The sequence below is a fragment of the Anolis sagrei genome, chromosome 1 (assembly GCF_037176765.1).
Source record: "Anolis sagrei isolate rAnoSag1 chromosome 1, rAnoSag1.mat, whole genome shotgun sequence".
Taxonomy (NCBI): Eukaryota; Metazoa; Chordata; class Lepidosauria; order Squamata; family Dactyloidae; genus Anolis; species Anolis sagrei.
Window position 1 is genome coordinate 16,545,712 of NC_090021.1, and position 22,108 is coordinate 16,567,819.

Sequence of the window (22,108 nt, forward strand, 5' to 3'; positions counted from 1 at the left end):
AAACTGGCTAGGATTGCTGGGAGTTGTAGGCCAAAAACATCTGGGGACCCCAGGTTGAGAACCACTGGCCTATAGTAATATCAGCTAGAGAGCTAAGTTGGGAGAATTTGCTTTGGCTCTGAGTTGGATTGGAATGGTTTTTTAAAGGAATTATGGAACGTCCACATAATAGTTTGATAAAAAATACTGCGACAACAAAAGCCATCAGCATGTAGCCTCACATCTGCAGTTCCTTGCTCTCTTATCACTTGCTGATCTCATTTACCAGTGTAAAATGGAGAAAGGGAGAGATTATTCCACCCACAGAGAAGCAGCTGGCCTCAGCTTAGTCATGGGCGGAAGGAGCACGGATGTGCTCTCAAATGGCATGCACCTGCCTTTTCCTTTCTCTAGGAGCTCAGAGGACCCTGATCTTCATGGTTTCAGTTGTCCACCTCAATCCTTCTACATTGGTAAGTGACAGCAGCAGCAGGCTCCAGGGGAAGTGAGATGTTTTGGACAGAGTGCAGGAGTGGGCTCATTGCTCTCTGCACCCATTCCAAATAGAACTTACACAAACGTAAGTCACTAACAGTATGATGGCCAACAATAATGGCTCTGAATCACTTAATTCTGGTGCACTTTAATTGAAATGCTTATTTATTTAATGGATAAGGTTTTTTTTTTTCAAATTTCTGTCTTCCCAGGGTGATTTACAACACGAAACATTCCAATATGAAGTTAGATAAGAAGCACTTCTTACTTTGTCACAAAGATCCCAAATCCTTGCAGTTCCATCATTACTGGCAGAGATGAAGATGTCTTTGGAGGGATGGGTAGCCAAGCCCCAAATCTCTCCTTCCATATGGCTGTCGATGAGCAGGTTAGAAGCACCATTTTTTTCACCAATTTCAAGGATTTCTCCATCTTTGGTTCCTACTAAAATTTTGCCCTGTTGACAATTCAAGCAAAACCATGTAGAGTAAGCAAAAATTCATGAAACTGAATTGTCATTATTGCTGATCTTGGCTTTTATAACTTAAAATGCACAAGGAACATGTTATTGTCCAAATAACAGCTGTTCCCTCAAGAAATAAAGACATATAATCCCTTCTTTAAAAGTATTTTAATGTGTGTGGCTAGTAGACACAGAATGTGTGTGTCTAGTCAATGAATAGTGTGGCTGGAATGGTTACTTCCATCCACACTATTTATTTTGTGGCTGGAAGTAACCATTGATCAGACCCTTCCAATTAATGTCCCCACTGAAGTACTAGAGAATTAGCATTAGATGGAATCACAGGGGAAGAGACACCATACTGGTACTGTAATACAAGAACATTACAGGACCCTTCCACACAGCCCTATAAGCCAGAATATCAAGGCAGAAAATCCCAAAATATCTGCTTTGAACTGGATTATCTGAGCCCACACTGCCATATATTCCAGTTCAAAGCAGAAAATGTGGGAATTTATTCAGCTGTGCGGAAGGGGCCTTAGTTGTTCTTGACAGTATACATTATGTTCTTTTTACCATGAAGTGATTGCATGGACTTCACTATATCTCTAATGCCTCATTTCCAGTTCATGGTATGTGACTCTCTGTGGTTGGATACCACATGCCATTTCATCACACATGATGAAATTGTATGATGGCATACACAACCTTTTGCCCCAAATAGCGATCCAGTCAAATATACTAAAAGTTACAAAGCCAGCGGACCTGATGGGATCCCTGCTGAAATCTTTAAAGAGGGTGGACCTGAGCTGATACAAGAACTCCACCAGCTCATTGAAAACGTGTGGGCAACTGAGAAAATCCCAGCAGACTTCAAGGACACCACCATCATTACCCTTTTCATAAAGGAGGAAAGAAACAGACTGTGGAAACTAATGAGCTATCTCAATTCTAACCTCCACTGGGAAAATCCTCACAAGAATCCTTGCAAACCTCCTTTTGAACACTCAGTGCAAGGGAGAACAATGTGAGAACAAAGGAGCTTCTGTTAGTTGTGGAAATCCTCTTTGTACAATGTAGCTACACATTGGTTAATTTGGATTCAAAGCTTTGTGCATCTCACTTACTTTCCCTCGGCACACTGAACGCACACACTCAACGATCTGTCCAGTCTCAAGCTGAAATGCTCGACAACGCTTCATCTCTTGATCCCACAGTTTCACAGCACCTCCTTCTTTTGTTCTGAAAAGAAAAAACACATTGGCCATCCTTTGGGATCCTGAAGTGCCACTGTTCAAATCCCTGCAATTCTGCTGTAAGGTAACCACGTGCTTTCTGTAATGTGTGCAGAACATCTACTTAAAGGAGGCAGAGTAGCATCAATGCTTGCGTAGAGTGTTCAATGGGGAAAATGAAGTGCTAAGTAGTCCCTATAGTTTTTTCGCAGCAGTATTTCATTAGATCTGTGATCTTGGACCTTTTGCTTCCTTTTTTAGCTGCTGAGGTCACTTCCCTCTCCATCAAGAAGACTATCTTTTTTTCTCTTTGTCATTATATCACAAAAGTTTAAGAATACCTTGAAGGCCCCTCGATTCCTGGAGATCTTTTTCTATACTGGGAGGAGAGAGAGCGCTAAAAGAATGTAGTAATCTGAATTTAACAGTATTTAACCCAAATACTCTAAAGGCTTCAGGTCCCTTCTGATCTTAGAAGCTAAAGAGAATTAGTCCTGCTTAGTACTTGGATGGGAAACCACCAACGTATACCAAATGCCACACACTATATTTCACAGCAAGGAAATGGCAAACCACTTCTAAGTATTCATCGGGCAGAGGCGGCCCTAGGTAATTTTCAATGGTAAGCAAACAGTATTTTGCCCCCCCCCCCCCCACACACACACATCACTGATATATATTTTCTGTTCATCATGGGAGTTCTGTGTGCCATATTTGGTTCAATTCCATCAGTGGTGGAGTTCAGAATGCTCTTTGATTGTAGGTGAACTATACATCCCAGTAACGACAACTCGCATATGTCAAGGTCTATTTCCCCCCAAGAATGCCTCAAGAGCACCCCTGGGCAAAATCAACTATACTGCAAATCCTTACTTTGTGTAATGGGTTGAGCCGCCCCTGCTATTGGGTCACCATATGAAGTTGACAGGCAACTTGAAGGCACACACACACAAATTAAGTAAAACTGAGGTATGAGAAGCTGCCTTTGCATAGACCTGAATGTAACTGATAGCCTGCTTAAATAAAGTAGACACACTGAATCAAATCTTGAATACTCAAGAGTTGTAAATCCAATTGATTTAATGGATCTACTCTAGTTGGACATCAAAAGAAGTCAGGTCAGAATCTCAGTACAAGGTTAGTGGCTGTATTATCTACTTCCGCATAACAAATACGTTTTAGTGTGAAATGCTTCTGTTCTAGTTCTATCACATTATTCCATACTATCCTCTCTGTTTTACACCCTATCCCTCTTCCCTAAACTGTCAACAGTCTACATTCCCTAAGCATACCAAGTTCTCATTCAACTATTTTAGTATTTTAGACTGTGTCTGTATTAGATACCCAAGTCAACCTTTGGATTCCACCATAGTTTCTATTGCAAGTGTCTCTTACATGCATATGGGACATTTGAAAATAGATTCTCAATACGTAACAAGAAAGAGCTTCTTGTTATGAGATGTTTCAATCTATACACTCTACATCTATAGATTTCTTTGTATATTCTCATTCTCCAGCTGTTCCATTCCATTACCCACTCGGCATTTTTCAGATTTCTCCTTCCCTCTAAGTAGACAGTCAGCATATTTTTGGTACTGAATATGATCAGCTGTCACTGGGCTATTTTGCAATTTTGCCCCTCTTCAGGTTTTTTTTCTAAGAATATTTTGTAAGCCTAGAATCATTAACACTTCCACCTTGTGAATATCTGTTGCCAATCCGCCTATGTAAGTGATAAGTGATGTTCCTGATAAAACTGAATTAAGTATTAGAACATCTATCTATACTCGTAATAAAAGTGAAAAATGTGTGTGTGTGTGTGTGTATGTGATGGAGGTGTCCACTTACACAGAGAGCCTCCCACCTCCACAAACAAGCGATAATTCCAAGTGCTTAGAAGCCTCTAAAGGCACTCCCTCCACTGACATTGCAGGTTATAGCGAACATCATGAACATGTAGCCCAAACACTGCCAATGTCCTCCCCAAACACTATGGTCCACCACCCAAAGAATGCTCTCATTCAGGGAAAATTTCACTCTAGATTTGATAAGTTTCCTCCACCACAAGCAGGTATCTCAGGGTTCCTTGTGTGGAATTTGCATGACCCTGCTCACTTAATGCTTTCCTACCCTTCCCTATGGCACACAGCAAACACAGAGGGATTAATCAGCAACTGAACACACTGGAGGGGTTTGGGAATCTGACACAACAGGATGGAAGTCATAGTTTACCCTGCATCAAGGCAGAGCACTGTATCCCACTTCGATAATGAACCTGGACCACATTTGGCACTCAGAACCCCCATGACCAGGTTTGGGGGAATTGACCTTGATGTATAGAAGTTGTAGTTCACCTATACCCAGAGAGCACTGTGAACCCAAACCAACAATGGATCTGGACCAAACTTGCCATGGATGACGGGACTTGCAATACCTTCATTCGCTTCCAGAGACCACTGTGACCCCCATGAATGGTGGTTCAGGACCACACTTGGCACACAATTAAGTTGGACATGGCCAAGTCCCCAAGCTAGTAGAATAATAAAGACACCCTTCTGTCCAATGGAAGTGACAGAAGTCCAAAGATAGTGCTATTTTTGGACTGACAAAGGAGGGATTGGGAATTCCCACCACCCAGCGTGTCATTGACTCCAGTGCTCCTTACATTCATTTAGATATTTTTTCTGAAGTAATACAACTTTGTAGGTAACTATAGACAAAACAAGATATAGCCTCTTACGGTCTCTCCTTCCCTCCTGTTACGATGAGTCCATCCCGAAGCGTTGTGTACATTGTAAAGACAGGACCAGTGTGAGCTTTGGCCACCAGTCGAATGAGGAAGTGATCCTTCCAGACATAAACATCTCCATTGATGGCACCAGTGAAAGTAAGATTATTCTGAAAGAAACAACAAGAATTTGCAATGTAAATGGCATATTTTTGACATACTTGCATCTGTCTCATTTTTTCCACTGCCATTAAAAAAACTATTTTGTTCAAAAATTGTCAATTTTCCAAGTTCGCAGACTATAATTTATTTATTTAGCTCCATCAAGTGGACATGGCACTTTAAAACAAAACAAAGTGGTCCTGCCAAAGGCGTATAAATAAAAAAATGCATAAAAGTTACTGGGTTGCTGTGAGTTTTCCAGGCTGTATAGCCATGTTCCAGAAGCATTCTCTTTTGACATTTCACCCACATTTATGGCAGGTATCCTTAGAGGTTGTGAGGTCTCACAACCTCAGAACTCACAACTTCAGAGGATGCCTGCCTGAGATGTGGGTGAAACGTCAAGAGAGAATGCTTTTGGAACATGGCCATACAGCCTGGAAAACTCACAGCAACCTAGTGATTCCAGCCATGAAAGCCTTCAACAAGGGTCAAACCCTTGTACCAGCAGGACTAAAGATGGACAGGTTGGAGGCTTGAACCTGGGGAGAGCGCAGATGAGCTCCCTCCGTCAGCTCCAGCTCCCCCTGTGGGGACACGAGAGAAGCCTGCCACAAGGATGGTAAACATCAAAACAACCGGGCATCCCCTGGGCAACGTCCTTGCAGACAGTCAATTCTCTCACACCAGAAGTGACTTGCAGTTTCTCAAGTCGCTCCTGACATGAAAAAAAAAGTCTTTGAGAACACATAAAAGTTATATTTGTACATAGGTCATCACTCTATTGTTACTATTTTATAACTTATATTTCAAACTTTGCCATGTCTTATCACTTCAGTCTACTGACTCTTCTTTCCCACTCCTTAATATTACCTTCTTGCTTTTCTCACCTTCTCACTTTCTTTGGTATGTTTAGGATTTCAGCCTTGGCATTGAATTACCACCACCACTTCACTTTGAATTTAAAAATGGAAAAGCAAAACAAAAACTCACAGCTCCGAAGGCCACAGAAAGCATGGTCTGCATTTTGGCATCTTCCAAGGAACCAATGACACCCTTTTTATAGAGCAAAGCACTTCCAGCCAGGGTCCAAAATTTCATGTGTTTTACTCCAACAGATACAAACTGAGTGTCTGAATCCGGACGGAACTCTACAACAAAGATCCTCTCCTGGTGCCCTCCTCGGCTTGCAATTTTAGCACCTGTGGAAAACAAGGAGGATCTTTCCATTTCCCACAAACCCAAGTGCATTCTGACTACATGTAGCTATCTTGTCAATAATTTCTCATGTACTTTGTTCGAAAGAAGAGGTCACTTTGCCAAGTACAGCAAGATGGGTTTTTTGGTGGTGTCCTCCTGGTTGAAAATATTCATCCCAAAGATGTCCCTCTGTAATCTAATTTGAAGGTATTTCCATGCCAGGTGTGGACTGTTTTTATTTGCCTATGTATTTTCTAAAGTTGCAGACAGTTAAAATGTTTTGAAGTTAGATTATACTATTACACAAAACTTTTGTTCCTGGGTTATAAAGGTAATTTTCTAATTGGTTCTATCATAAAAACATGGCAATTTTTTTATTAAATTGCAAAACTTTGTTTTTGCGGGACATTCTGCAGCATGTTTTGCTATGGTTTGTCAATTAACATATTGTAGTGTTCCAAACAATTCAACATAGTTTGTGGCAGCCACCAAAATGAAGTTTCTGGAGTATAACAACCACTTTCAAAGTAATAACTGCATAATTAAACAGGAAAATCACACTTTCAAACCAGGAACAAAAATGTTTCAAATTTTGTTACATAGTGATTCATTTATATCTGTCTGTGCTGCACGAAAGTATTGATATAATGATTTTATTCTTTACTACTCAAGATGCTATGCTGCATTCATTTCTAACATTGTACTACTGCCCCATTGATCAGGAATGTTTGGCAAAATTTGTACACAGACATCCGTTTTTTATACAGTAATTTTAATCTACTGAACTTGATGCTGCTGAACTTGATGACTGAAAGGTTGGCAGTTCGAATCAAGGCAACGGGATGAGCTCCCGCTGTTAGGCCCAGCTTCTGCCAACCTACCAGTTCGAAAACATGCAAATGTAAGTATATCAATAGCTACCACTCCGGTAGGAAGGTAACGGCACTCCATGCAGTCATAACGGCCATATGACCTTGGAGGTGTCTATGGACAGCACCAACTCTTCGGCTTAGAAATGGAGATGAGCACCACCTCCCAGCGTCAGACATAACTAGACTTAATGTCAGGGGAACCCTTTACCTTTTTTTCCTAATCTACATTTTACCTGTGTATATTTGTTATATGTATTTTAATAGCGTTCTATCATGCTGTACCCCATGAGGAGAGATGGGTAATAAATATGAAGGTTGAATGAAAAGTAATGTCTCCACATTCATAACTCCTCAACAGATGGCAGTACTGGTATGTGACAGGTATTAGCTTGTTCAGTAGACTCTCCTCTACAGTTTCATTTTGGTGGGAAGCCTTAGCATTGAATGGTTGTGTTTTTAAAGTGTGAAGTATGGAACCCTGAGCAGATGGTTGGTCAATGCGACTTAAACAACGTGCAGTCATTGAATTCTTCCCCTTCCAGACAAATTTTAGTAAGTCTTTCTTCCATTTTTTGAATAAGGTCTGATTTCTTATTACAGGAATATTCTGAAAAAGAAATATCAATTTTGGTAGTACATTCATTTTTACCAATGATATTCTTCCAAATAATGACAATTTTAAATGGTTCCAGTTTTTGAGGTCATTTTGGATCTTTTTCCAAATCATTTCGTAATTATTTTTAAGGAGTTGGCCATTCCTTGCTTAAAGCCAAATTCCTAAGTATTTTATTTTCTTTACAATATCCACACCGAACTGTTTCTGAATCTTCTCTTGTTTTCCTTTATCTACATTTTTCAATAGCAGTTTTGTTTTACTCATATTCATCTTAAATCCCGCCACTTTTCCAAATTCTTCTATTTTACTTATCCAGTTTTGTAAATTTTTACTTGGATCCTCAATGATTCCTAACAAATCATCCGCAAAAGCTCGAATTTTGTATTCGTATTTCCCAATTGTTGGCACTGAATTCTTGACAGCAGAAGGTGCCACCCCAAAGGAGATTCATCAGAAAATGCAAGCTGTTTATGGTGATTGTGTTGATGTGAGTATTGTGAGCTGTTGGGCGAGTAAGCTTAAAGAGGTTGAGGTGGAAATATCTGACTTGCGTGACAAACAAAGAGTTGGATGTCTGGTGACAGCAACCACAGTTTCACAGGCAAAAGGTTGACAGATTGATTCAGGACAATCGTTGTATCACTTAGAGATAAATTTCAAGCATAATTGGCATTTCACAAGAACGTGTGGGTCACATTATTGCTTTGCTTGGCTATCGGAAGATCTGTGCACGAGGGGTACCTAGGATGTGAGAACTGTGAGACACTGATTGCGGAAACAGATTGTCAACTTCTTCCGTGACGGCTTCAGAAAACTTGTTCATCATTGGCAGAAATGTATCCAATTGTCTGGTGATTATGTGGAAAAGGTGAATAGTGGTAATTGAAGAGCACATTCTAAGGATTATTTCTGCGTTTGATTTATTAAAATATTCTCATCCAAACCCAAGGAACGAAAGTGGAGGCATTACTTTTCATTCAACCCTCGTAAATACCTGCATATTATTCTCATCATCATCATCATCTTGACTAACTAAAAAAAACCAGAGCATGAAAAATATGCTTAAGAACAAACATAACTGCATGGACTTATACTTAATGTGTAGTAGATGGGTTCCTAGTCAAAGTATAGAAGGGAGTTCAGTGCGGCTTTTCCGATGGAGACCCAATGACACCAGTGGCCACATATTTGGAAAGGATATTCCATCTGAATATGAGGAAGGACTTCCTGACTGTGAGAGCTGTTCAGCAGTGAAACTCTCTGCCCCGGAGTGTGGTGGAGGCTCCTTCTTTGGAAGCTTTTAAACAGAGGCTGGATGGCCATCTGTCAGGGGTGATTTAAATGCAATATTCCTGCTTCTTGGCAGGGGGTTGGACTGGATGGCCCATGAGGTCTCTTCCAACTCTTTGATTCTATGATTTGCTAAACTTACATCATCTGACCTATCAAATAACCTTTGGCCTACTCAAACCAAACCTGGTTACTCAACCTGCCTCATTCTTTCAACTAAAAGGATTGTAATCTTACCTTCCTGCCATCTCCAGACTGTGATTGTGTGCTCGGGGTCAACACCCACCGATACTAGCAGCTTGCCAGTAGCACTGAAGTTGACATAGTTCACACCTTTGGAATGGAAGCAACGCAGCATAGACAGAGTCTGCTTAGTCATAGCATCCCATATGTGGATAGAAGGTGTGGTACCTGAATGTATAGATTTTTTTTAAAAAAAGGAACGGAGTAGAATTAAGTATCTATAGACACAAATGTCTCTTATTCAAAATAAGGCTATTAAACAGATAAAAACATTGATAGAATTGCAATTATAGCTCATGGGACAGACATGGAGGGGTGGAAAAAATGTTAGACAACATAACATGAGATAAATTCCAAAATAAAGATGAAGTATGAAGGAAGACACATTAAAACTAATCTGTCATTGTTCAACTTGTATCCACAATCAACATAGATACAACAAAAGAATAATATGAAAAAGTTGTGATGTGACTTTGCTGACTAGGACTCACGGGAGAGAACAGCCTTACCTGGGAATTCTGTCATATCACCTGCGTGGTGAGGGCAATGGCAAATGAGAAAGCACCAAGGGAAAACAATAGCTGAAATAAGTCAATGTTTCTAATGCTGAAGGGCTCAACATTAGCACCGGGAGTCAAGAAATTAAAAAAGCAAATTCAACATGAGTATGGAATAATTAAACAAAAGAAAAGAAAGAAAAAGAAAGAAAGAAAAAGAAAGGCAGGAATATTTTTGAGTTATATATCCAATATTATGCTTTTTAACTGACAACAATAACGAGGAAAAAAAATCCTTAATGCAGTAATCTATTCTGGGAATCCCATTGCAGGCAGTTGCTAATGTAATATTGGATAGCTTTCGAGTTCAGCCAAGAAACCAAGAGCCAATCCAAAGAATGTGGGTTTTCTACTTGTATAAAACCATGTAACACAATTTTTGTTCCTGGGTTATAAATGTCATTTCCTAATTGGTTCTGTCATATACATATGGGACAAGTTTATTAAATTGCAAAAACTTTGTTTTTACTTAACAATCTGCAGCACATTTTGATATAGTTTTTCAATGAATATCTCAGAGAGTCTCAACCAATTCGACATAGTTTCTGGCAGCCACAAAAACAAAGTTTTTGGATTATAACAACTTTCAAAGTTATTACTGCATAATTAAACAGGAAACAACACTTTCAAACCAAGAACAGGAAAAAAATATATCAAATTTTGGGTTGTTGTAGGTTTTTTCGGGCTATATGGCCAGGTTCTAGAGGCATTCTCTCCTGACGTTTCGCCAGCATCTATGGCAAGCATCCTCAGGCGAAACATCAGGAGAGAATGCCTCTAGAACATCGCCATATAGCCCGAAAAAACCTACAACAACCCAGTGATTCCAGCCATGAAAGCCTTCGACAATAAATCAAATTTTGTTACATAGTGTAACAATTGGAATAACAACTCCTACTCATTTGTGTTAAGCACAATAGTTGAATCCACTGACATTGATATTAAGTATCATTAACATGAAACAGGATTCCAATTTCATCAGGATTTGAATGCAAACCCTCTTGTAAGTTGTGTTTTTAGAATCTGATTAAACATTTGACATTATAAAATAGGCTTGTGCATGGATTCAGATTGGTTGGTTCCCTTTGGCCAATCTGGCTTGTTTGGTTTGCTGGCCGTAATGACAATGGGTCAGCCACCATGTTTTTTTTTGGCCCCAACAGAACAGTAGATGTTGAATACCAGCTGCTTTTGGTTGCAAGTGGAGTGTGGGAGGGAGGCAACCACAAGAAGCAAAAGCCCGAAGATGAAAAAGGCACAACTCCAGGCAGGTCAAAGGGAGGGCTTTTTAAAGGAAGCCCAGGGTAGGATACCTTCATTTCGATTGCTCTTCCTTCCCTGGGAAGTGGGAAGCCTCCTTAAAATGCCAAAGCTGTGTGCTGTAGGGAGAGGGCATGCGCCTGGCTACAGTGCTTGTCTCCTTTACAGTAGAAACAGCTTTAATGAAACATTAAACCTGGTCTCCTCTACAGACCGAAGGGGGAAGGTTTACAGAAAAATTGGCATCTTAAACCCTTTCTTTAAACCCAGGTGTCTTCTACAAATCAAAGTCGAAAGGAATGCAGAAAGAGTGGTATCTTAAGCTGTTTCTTTAAACTCAGGTGTCCTCTACAGACCAAAGGGAAAGGATTACAGAAAGAGTGGTATCTTAAGTCCTTTCTTTAAACCCAGGTGTCCTCTACAGACTGAAGGGGAAAGGATCACAGAAAGAGTGGTATCTTAACTCTGATGCTTTTAATTCAGGTCTTATAAGGACAAATGTCATTGCCAAAATTGATGGGAAGGGGAGCCCAGGAAGCACCCCACATTGCTGCCAATTGGCCGGATCTAGTCGCATTTTTCAGCTGCAGACTGAAAACAGCTATTCAGCTACCCGCCCATTTTCAGGAGGTGTGTGAAAAATGGATCTGTGGATCTCCCAAAATTTGGCCAGCAGAAATGGATCAAGGTTCAGCCGAAATGCACAAGCCTATTGTAAAATGATTCTAACAATTTCTCAAGCACTGAACCGTCCCCACCCATCGTATGAACTCATTTTCAACCACTGCTTCTCCATTCTTGAGAAATAGGATATTTTTGTTTGCTCACTGGCAAACTAAGTTTCAACCAAGTTCAGTTATGCATATATTCAGGGGACTGCAAGGGGAGGAGGTCCCTCCTTAGTTGATCCATTAAAAAATGAAACTGGGCCAAAGCCACCTGCTGACGGGAAGTTCTCTTTTGTCCTCACAAAGCATTTCCTGAACCCTACTGATTATCCAGGTATTTACATAGGTGGATTTTACATTCCTGGGGAACATTCATATAGAAGAAGAATGAAAAGGAGAGATTCCCTTTGGAAACATTTAATTTATGTGAAAATACTATTTATTTTCAGCCCAGCTTTCTCATAATATAGGAACTCAAGGCAGCGTCTAATAAATATAAAACAATGCTTGTAAAAAAAATAGTTCTTAAAATCACTGTTAAGATAAATGTTCATCAGGAAAAAGACATTATCAAATACCATAGGTATCAATAAAGAGAAGATTCAAAATAAAATTCTAGAAAGAAAACCCTGAATATTTATTGGCATGTTGCAATTTAAATACAATGTATGAAGTTACTGAAACTATAATATACAAGGATTTGCCAATAAGCTAATCAGAGTTCCATGTAGACACTGAAGGCTCAAATTGATGTTAACCCAACTTCATTATTTCTGGGTAATTTCTCAAAGGCTGAACATGTGTTTTGCATGTAAAGATTATCAATATTAAATTCCTGCATTGAATTTTTTTTATAAAACCATGTAACAGGCTGAAGTTACTATATGTCAAGGTTAATACTTTTGGGTCAAAATATTTCCTTAATTAGGATACCCATAAGATAGAAGAAAAGCAATGAAGTAGTGATAACACCATTCCAGTTTGATAATCCAATATACAAACAGAGAGCAACCACAGAGATTGAAACCCCCATTTTAAAACTTGCCTATGAACCTACCAATCTGGCTGGTGGCCACAATGTTTTTATACTTTGGATGCTGGTTGACAGTTAGGCAGAGGATGTCATCCGTATGCTCCAAGTAGAAGGTCTGGCTTCCTATGCAATTCCAAACAAAGGTTCATGTTAGATAAGCAGAGGCTGGAATGGCAACATATGTTCAAGTACGTCTGTACCATGGAAAGAAACACCAATTTCACCTCCATTTGAAAACTTTAGATTATTTCAGCAATAGCAACAAAAGCTCTTTCATTGCTTTTGCTGGAGAAGTGAAACATGGTTCCAACAGTTCAGTACTTGGAATTTCAACTGTAAAGGAGGATTTTGATTTATAGGAAGTTAATTCCCAGATCTTCATGGTTAGATGAGCCTTCCCACTGTAGTGCATGCACAGCCCAGCATAGTTGCAGGGCATCAGGCCATGTAAAGTGGAAATCTCAGGTAGGAGAGCAGAGCAAGACATCGGTTTGTTGTGATTCAGGGTAGATAAAACTGGGCTAGACAGAACAATGGCCTGATGATTCAATGGATTAGACAGAACAATGGCCTGATAAGGCAGTTGATTCAGAAATATGAATAAGTCTATTATCTTGGTCTGTGTCTCATCTTATGCAAGACCATTAAACAAACTGAGTATGATACTCTGCCCATGCAACCCCTCCCTCCCCCAATTTCGCCCTTTTGGATAGAACATAAGGGTTTGTCTTCAAGATTATGGGACTTTGTCCAAAACCACACACGAATCAAGCCCTAGAATGAGATACTTGCACTGAAGCCATTGGATGAAGAAGATGGAGACAACAAAAATTATGAAAAACTGGTTTGTCATGGCTCAGAGGGGGAAGGAAACAGATTGAGTGTACTCTCTTATCACTCATCCACCTTCCTTCTCTTTCCACTAGTAAGCAACAAACTCTCTTGAGCCTCCTTCTGGCAAAGAAGCTAGACAAGAAGGTTTTGGACAAGGCGCAAAGGGCTACAGAAAGGCACACTGAGCTCTCCAAAAAGAGACATACAGTACACAGTTAAGACCCTCCATAACTCTGGACCCAATATCTGCGGTTTCATTCACCTGCCCCTGAGAAAAGAGGTCTGTATAGGAATTTGCTAGGCCCTCCAGGTGATTCTAAGTTAGACAGCCTAGCATATTCCTAGACAACATACCTCTCCGGTATCTTTAAGGCACTCCAATGCAACACTATAGTATGCTGGAACAGGAAGTCAGATAATTTTAATGGCATTCATTTGTGGTCCAATGTGGAATGTAACCATGCAGATCAATATTATTGCATGTGTCCTGCCACTATGCATGTGCACATTACTAAAAGGATTCTGGCCAGTATGTGCTGACATGTGCATGCATCTCTCCATTGACATCTGTAAGAGTTTTCATCCCAGCACTGATACCAACAAAAAAGCTGTTTTCCCTACCACCAGAAATGGAATGGTTGGGAGAAATATGTTTTGTCCTCATTCAATTACCTGTGGAAAGATTTTGAACTATGCATGCTGCAGCAGTATGGAAAATAATATCAGCACCGTCATTGAGGTAATGCAGGTTGTTGCGACAATCAAATCCACGATACCCAAAAACGTGATCTAACGCCAACTCCTAGAAGGCAAAATGTTACAAGATGAAGGGGTACATGCCATGCCTAACCTATCTCTTTTTTCCACGGAATATAAACAAATAATTTTAATCAACTACTAGAAAGATGGAAATGGAAATGTCAGAGGGAAAAAATGCCTAAAGGTGCTGTAAAAAGTTAAAGGTTTCCCCTGACATTAAATCTATCATGTCCGACTCTGGGGTGGTGGTGGTGTTCATCTCCATTTCTCAGACGAAGAGCCAGCATTGTCCGTAGACACCTCCAAGTTCATGTGGCCGGCATGACTGCATGGAGCGCCATTACCTTCCCACAGAAGAGGTACCTACTTATCTAATCACATTTGCATGTTTTCAAACTGCTAGGTTGGCAGAAGTGGGGGCTAACAGCAGGAGCTCACCCCGCTCCCTGGATTCGAGCCGCCTACGAATGAACAAACTTTTTCCCCAAAAGAAGGGATATGTACATTGAATGTAACTGTGTGCTCCCTATTTCTCAAAGATCCCCCTTTAACTGAGTTCTAAAGATAATAATAGGGAGAGGACAAGCACTAGGTAAGCCAGATATGCATTTTAATGTTTTTTGAATATGTGGATATTGTTGTCCTTTATTATTGCTTTTGTTTATAAGTCATGCAGTAGGGATTGCTAGTGATCTGAGAAGTTTTTGGAAAGACCAGTGTTTGGGGCGGGTATTGTGTTTTGGAATCCTTCCTAGCAAGGGATTTTGGATACAGTACTCTAAATAAAATTTCCAAGCTCTCTCTTAATGATAATTTGTACACAACAAGTTAAAATACCAGCTGTACTCATTAACATGCTGGCATCTGCTTTGGAATTTAAAAACAACATTAATAAAACAAAAACATGCATAAATATTACAAAATATTTTGATATAAAATACTCAAAAAAGGGTGGCAATCGTGTTATTCAAGGATTGAAAACTCTAACAAGAATCCTGGACTCAATCTGGATAAGAATCCTCATTACTGGATACTTATTCTGGACAAAATATGGATTTTTAATTAAAAATGGTTTTGCACAGGGAACAGCACTTTCTGCACAAAATATGATTTCCTGTACTGAAAATCTACCTATGTAGAAAATTCTGCTTTCTGAATTAACATCCCCTACATACATAACAATTCTGCACAAAATGTACCCCCAACTCCAGCCTTTCTCTCCAGAAAACAGAAGGAAACAATTCAAGATTATCATTCTATTGTTATTAGAGTTTTCCCATTGTAAATATTAAGTCTTTCTTTATTTTTTCACACCCAAACCCAGGTGGATTAAAAGGGTGGCTCTCTCTGGAGAAGGTAGGGAAATGAATGTTGCTAATCCTAATGATCAGGGATCTACTGTGACTGATTATGGTGAAAATAATGAAAAAATGTCAATGCAGACTGAATTGATTTCAGGAGGCTCCAAGAAAGATAATATATCTGCAGTGGGGAGGTTATTTCCTTTGAATGTGACAGGTTTGCTTAACTGTTTATCTTTAGTGATTTGGTGTGCAACTGGCATTTCCCCTCTAAAAGAAGCTCCCATATTATTATTATTATTATTATTATTATTATTATTATTATTATTATTTACAGACTTCACTGGCAGCCACCATGTGATATAATGAAAAATAAATGTGGGAGCATTTTAGTTTCCTCTAGAGCAGGTCTTCTTATACCTTTTTATTTTCTATCTTATATTTCTATCTTTGTGACCATATATCCCTCTACAAACCAACATGAGCTCTAAGATATGCCGGGGAGGCCCTTCTCTTGCTTCCACCTCCATCACAAACAAGGTTGGTGGGGACAAGAGAGAGGGCCTTCTCGGTGGTGACCCTTCAGCTCCCTGGGAATTCGCTCCCCAGGGAGATTAGATTAGCCCCCACCCTGTCCACCTTCCAGAAACACTTCAAGACTTGGATGTTCCAATGTGCCTTTGAATAATGGTTTAGCTACTGATTAAGTCTGTCTAGTCTTATCTTTTGGTTGGATCTCCAGCACTTTATTCCCAGCCCTGTCCTTACAGTTTGCATTGGCATAAGCCTTTGTTCTGCCCTATTAGTCTTAAATCTGCAAATGCCCACTTTTCTCGGCTACCGGTTGTCTGTTATGTTTTATGATGTTTTACATTTTATTGGTTTCACTGTTTTAATACGTTTTATTGTTACATGTTTTTAATTTGTGTGACTTGTAACTTTTGTTTATATTGCGTTTGGTCCCCATGTAAGCCACACTGAGTCCCTTTGGGGAGATGGAGGCAGGATGTAAGAATAAAGTTTATTATTGGGTTGTTGTAGTTTTTTTTCGGGCTATATGGCCATGGTCTAGAGGTATTCTCTCCTGACATTTCGACTGCATCTATGGCAAGCATCCTCACTACCTCTGAGGATGCTTGCCATAGATGCAGGCAAAATGTCAGGAGACAATGCCTCTAGACCATGGCCATATAGCCCGAAAAAAAACTACAATAACCCAGTGATTCTGGCCATGAAAGCCTTCGACAATACAAAGATTATTATTATTATTATTATTATTATTATTATTATTAATAGTTATTGACTCCCTTTGGCTTGAGAAATCTTTAGGTAACTCTGAGTATATAGGTATATAAAATAGTTAGAAAACCCAAATATTTACTGCTAACAAATCAGTATTTGCAAAGCTTGCTAGACAAGCTGACTTTCTTTTTTATGAAGTACAGCCAAAGCATCTTCTGCAAAGTCTGCTGTAAACACTGCACAATAGATTCTTATAAATGTCTAAAACAGCCACTAGTGATGTTCAGAAAAGTTTACTGTTGCCAAAATTTTGGGACCCCAAAATTGAAGTAAGGGGCCCCATTTGGGGTCTGAACACACAGTTTAAGAATGAGTGTTCTAGAGTTGTTAAAATGAGTAGCAGTAAGATTTCTTTTACCACATCCTTTTTAGCCCTTCCTAACCTGATATCCCCCATTTGATGGTTTGCAGGTGACAGAACTCTGAGTCCAAATCATCTGGAAGGCACTGGGTCAAGGAAAACTATCATACATTCGCCATTTTTAAGCTACACAAAATGAATACACATAACGGAAATGCAACGTGTGCCTTTGTAACTGAATCAACATAGGTAAGGGTTTACAATAATGTTAAAGTTCATTAAAATGGTACGGCACTATGGAGAAGGGCTAGAAGAAAGATCAACTTGTAACATATTCACATCCATAGTCCTAAAAGAGGGCAAAGTTTATTCACTCAGATTGCAACAAATATCGCAACAACAATGCATGAAATCTGACCTCAACCAGTTTCCTTTTTTTGTTGACGCTGTTCTTTTGCAATTTCTCAGGTGGAGGAGCAGCTCTGCTTACTGATGGCCTGAAGGAAACACAGTGGAATATAATTAGCACATGTGAAATGAAACAAAATGCAAGAAAATAAAATATTGTAAATACCAATTGAAAAATGATGTTTTCCAAAATGTATCCAGCAAGGTGGGAAAACATTAATCTTCCAATGCTTGGACAACATTACAAAGAAATTGGAGAAATTATAGGCCAAAACACCTGGAAGAACAAAGGCCCCTCACACTTGCTCCATGTAACAAATCTTATTTTTCCATTCATTCCCTAGGCTAAAGTTTGGAGAATAATTGTGTGCTGCTGCTATCAAGCTTATCTCTGCAAGAAAGGGCAGGAAAATTATTTGCACTTGTCCATATACTTTTAAAATGACACCAGATGAAGAAACTTAATGCTTTCTCTCCCCAAAGCTACTTGTTAGCCATAAAACCTTGTGTAGATTGAGTCTTTCCCCCCATCTTTGTGGCTGATGCTGGAGGATACAAAGACAAGGCTCCATCCCCTGACAGCTGGACTTCTGAGTTCCTAGCATCCTGTACTTTAGAGAAAACTATTGTCTTTGGCAAGAGGGCAGATTTTAGACACTTGGTTGACAAAAATTCTTGTTTCTCCAAATTCTTTCTATACAAACATCCCTAGGTTTCTACTTCACATGAAGGAAGCAGCATATGGCCCAGAAATACAGAAATGCATATATTACAGACTATTGTCACACCATGCACTGCATGTCAATATTGCATTCAAACAATCTGTTTAACTCCTCATGAATGCACTACACATTTGTTAAGTTTTCTACTGGCATTTGGCCACAAGGATAAGAGTGGAAGATTTTTATTCTTTTTTTGGTTAACCATCATTTAGCACTATACATGCCTCAGTGGCAGCATAAAATATTTTGTTGTTTGAGGTTGGAAGAGAAGATCTACAGTGTTCCTCAGAATATTAATTTGAAAGGAATAGATTTAGGCTTAAATGCGTTCTCTGAAGAGTGAATTGGCCATTGAAATAATGTGTGGAGGTATACCAGGTATGGGCAAACCCAGGCCCGGTGGCCGGATGTGGCCCCTTGGGCTCTTTTCTCAGACTCTCCTCTCTCTCACCATTCTATCCTTCCTTCCTTCTCTCTTTCCATCCTCCTTCCCTTTCCATCCTTTCATCCTTCCTTCCTTCCCCCTTTCCTCTGGGCTTCTCTCTCTCGCTCTTTCTCCTTCCTTCCCTCCCGTTTGTCTTTCCTCCCTTCTCTCTTGCCTCCCTCTCCTCCCTCCCTCCATTCCCTATCACTCTTCCTTTCTTCCATACATTCATCCTTCTCTTCCTTCCTTCCGTCCTTCCTTCCTTCCCTTTTTCCTTCCCCCTTTCCTCCTGGGGAATGTTTCGCTGGGAGAAGAGAAGGTAGAGAGGGAATATGAGAACCATGGTTCAAGATTTTAAAGAGTGTCCCATCGAGGAAAAGGAGGAGGAGAAGGGGAAGGGAAAACACTGATTTTCTTCTGCTCTGGTGACCAGGGCACAAGGTAACAATAAGTTCAAATGGCAGGGAAAGAGATTTGAGTGAAAAGATTAGGAAGAACTTCCTGGAGAGTGGCATAGGCTGGCTGGGAGAGTGGTGGGGTCTCCTTCTCTGGAGGCTTTTCCGCAGATCTAGTATTCTATATCAGGAGTAGACAATATGGGGTCTCATGGATACCCTTTTCCCCTCCTGTCCACCAAATCATCCTGACCAAGGCCAACCCTTTTGGGATCCAAATGTTTCCCATCTTTCCTTCACCTTCTGCCTCTGAAAGAGAAGAGGAAGGCAAGGAAAGGGCAGGGAGGGGACTTGTGGAGAACCTGCTCTCTCCCACCCTGCTCTGGCCTGCCATGCGGCCCACAAGTTGGAAAGTTTGCCCATGCCTGAGGTACGCCCAAATGGGAAGACTAGTCTCTTGTCAACTAAAACAAACTTGTTGAACATATTATTTATTTAAATTAATATAGTATCCAGCACCTAGCTTGCAATATTCGTGATAGTAGAACCATGTTCTAATTAGATTTTCATGAATGCACAGAAAAAAATAGTAATGTAAAGGTTTTCCCCTGACATAATAGGCATAAAAATAGTTATGCTTCCTATATTATTGAAATGGAATATATGATAGCAGAATAAAGAAAACAACTATGAAGAATTTGCATAAGAATCCTTGAGAACTATTATATTAATGGAAGTACAAAACTATCCAGCAAAAATATTGGAGCCAAAAGCTGATTTTTAAAATACAGCTAACTTACATGGTACCTTATATATTTGTTATAACATTATTCAGTTTAAAAAGAGCAAAGTTATCAGGCAAATAATAGCAAACCAAATCAGACAACCACAATTCAAACAGATAAAACATGTTCAATCGGAGCATTATCACAGTATTTTAGTACTGAGTTACCTTGATCCCCTTGTGAGCAGCAAATAAAGTCAAGTGAGAAACTTAGTAGAGTTTAGAAAAACAGAATCAGGCCATTAGATTCATTCATGCACAAGCCTCTTTTGAACTGACCAGTCATTCCTGTGTGGCACATGGCCATGCTGTTTGAGCATGCTTGCAAGAACTAAAACAGAAATGAAAAGAGTGCACCAGTCCACAAACTCAGAAAGGTCATACCCTGACATCTTGGGGCAAAGTCTGCACTAAAGATCCTACAGGACAGGGAGAAAAAGAAAAGAAAGGAAGCTTCATCAGTGCTTCCTACATCAACCATATAGCCCTGCCCAGATCCTCCCAGATAACAAAAAGTGCAGACTGAAAGAACAGGCTCAAACAATATATGGATTTTAGTTTTGCACTATCAAGTTATTTCATATTACATAGAAGGAAAGCTGAGCTAGCTACTGAGTGGACCCTCAACAAGAAGCTGCAGCAAATCATACAAGTCACTGAAGTATATTTCTGTGCAATACAAGTGTTTGCAAATGCATATTTGTTATAAGCAGCCTTTTAAGGTGTACTTGTGAATATATATGTGAAGTGCTCCTATTCTACCTCCTTAGTCTTCAAACGGTTGTGTTGTGTTGTATCTAAATTTACATGTGTAATCTGGGTTGAAGATCTCCAGAGCTGCTCTGATGTAGTCCAGAGTGTCTCCAGAGCCCTTTGGCACAATTAAGTTGCTACTGGGTCACCATCAACAAGCAACTCCTTCCCAGGGGCTTCCTGGCCACATCACATTCTGGTTACATGGCCATCACCAGAAGGAAATTACCAGCAAGTCTTTGGCAGGGGCTGCTTGTTGGTGGTGGTGATGTAGTTGAAGATCTGTTGGAGATGTGGACAATGGATTAGGCCAGATCCAGCTGCCCAATATGCTTCTGAAGCTCCAGTGTAAATCCCATGCCCCCTTGATCCTCATTAATGACTGGATGCAGTGCTTCTGCCGTGAATACATTTGTCCATGATCTGGACCCCCTACAACAGCTGAACAGTCAAGTCCAATTCACTTTGGTCATGTAGACACATTCTTGGTGGAAATGAAGCAAGCAGGCTACACAATACACCTATAAAACTATTTAGGAGCATTATTGTACTACTTCTGTCATTGTGCTACATCCATTGCACGGTCACTTATGTTGCTTAAAGAAGGGGTGGGAGGGGTTTCAGTGCGATGGAGATCATCACTGAACCCCCAAATGTTTTGGCTGTTTTAAGCAAACAAGAAAAAAAATCTCACTCTGCAGTGAGCTTTTTCCAAAGCAGCCAACCCCTACAAAACAACCTAAGATCAGAATCGACACATGCATTTCCAGTCACTCAAAATGGCAGTTCCAACTGCACAGCCAAGACACTTTCGGGAAACTGAAAATCAGGTGACACAGCCCTCCAGAGCATGTGTGTCTAGCTCCAAAGTGTGCCTTCCCCTGGCCTGAAGGGATTCCTTTATCAAAACCAAGGAATCAATGCAATGTGCTCTACACTGAAGTTTTCAGTCATGTTTTCCCTCCTTGACAGGAAACACTGGAAAATGTTACGTATATGAAATGATTAAAGTTGCAATTCTATACCTACTTACTTGGGAATAAGTCTCACTGAATTTAGTTGAATATACTTCCAAGTATAGAATTGTCCTGAAAACCTGCAATCCTCTGCACATCTCCACATGTATATATTTCAAAGGAAGGAACTGCTGTGTAAGCCACTCCAAGTCTCTTTTGGGAGATGGTGCCAATAAATAAATAAAGTTATTATTATTACTATTATTATTAACTGGCAAAACCACTTCTCTCAATATTCCTTGCCAAAACCAATGGAGTCTTCCTAAGTAGACAGGGCATACAATCTCTACTTTCTGGATATAGTGTGT

At 39.9% G+C, this 22,108-nt stretch overlaps 1 protein-coding gene across 5 annotated transcripts in view; it reads right to left on the reverse strand.

Moving 5' to 3' along the window:
• Window positions 1–22,108, reverse strand: part of EML6 (EMAP like 6) — a 202,035-nt gene that overhangs the window by 12,000 nt on the left and 167,927 nt on the right. For 2 of the 5 annotated variants that reach the window (XR_010908994.1, XR_010908993.1), the window contains 2 exons: window positions 20,200–20,450; window positions 17,717–17,795 (listed from right to left, as the gene is read on the reverse strand). Coding sequence is in view for 2 of the 5 variants with exons in the window: in XM_060754568.2 (XP_060610551.2) it covers window positions 743–931; window positions 2,065–2,179; window positions 4,913–5,070; window positions 6,056–6,264; window positions 9,278–9,451; window positions 9,793–9,813; window positions 12,826–12,924; window positions 14,308–14,437; window positions 17,717–17,795 (1,174 nt within the window). In the remaining 3 variants the exon portion in view is untranslated. Of the gene's footprint in view, window positions 1–742; window positions 932–2,064; window positions 2,180–4,912; window positions 5,071–6,055; window positions 6,265–9,277; window positions 9,452–9,792; window positions 9,814–12,825; window positions 12,925–14,307; window positions 14,438–17,716; window positions 17,796–20,199; window positions 20,451–22,108 lie in introns of those variants that run through there. The other 3 variants (XM_060754568.2, XM_060754569.2, XR_009629972.2) reach the window with 3 other exon arrangements.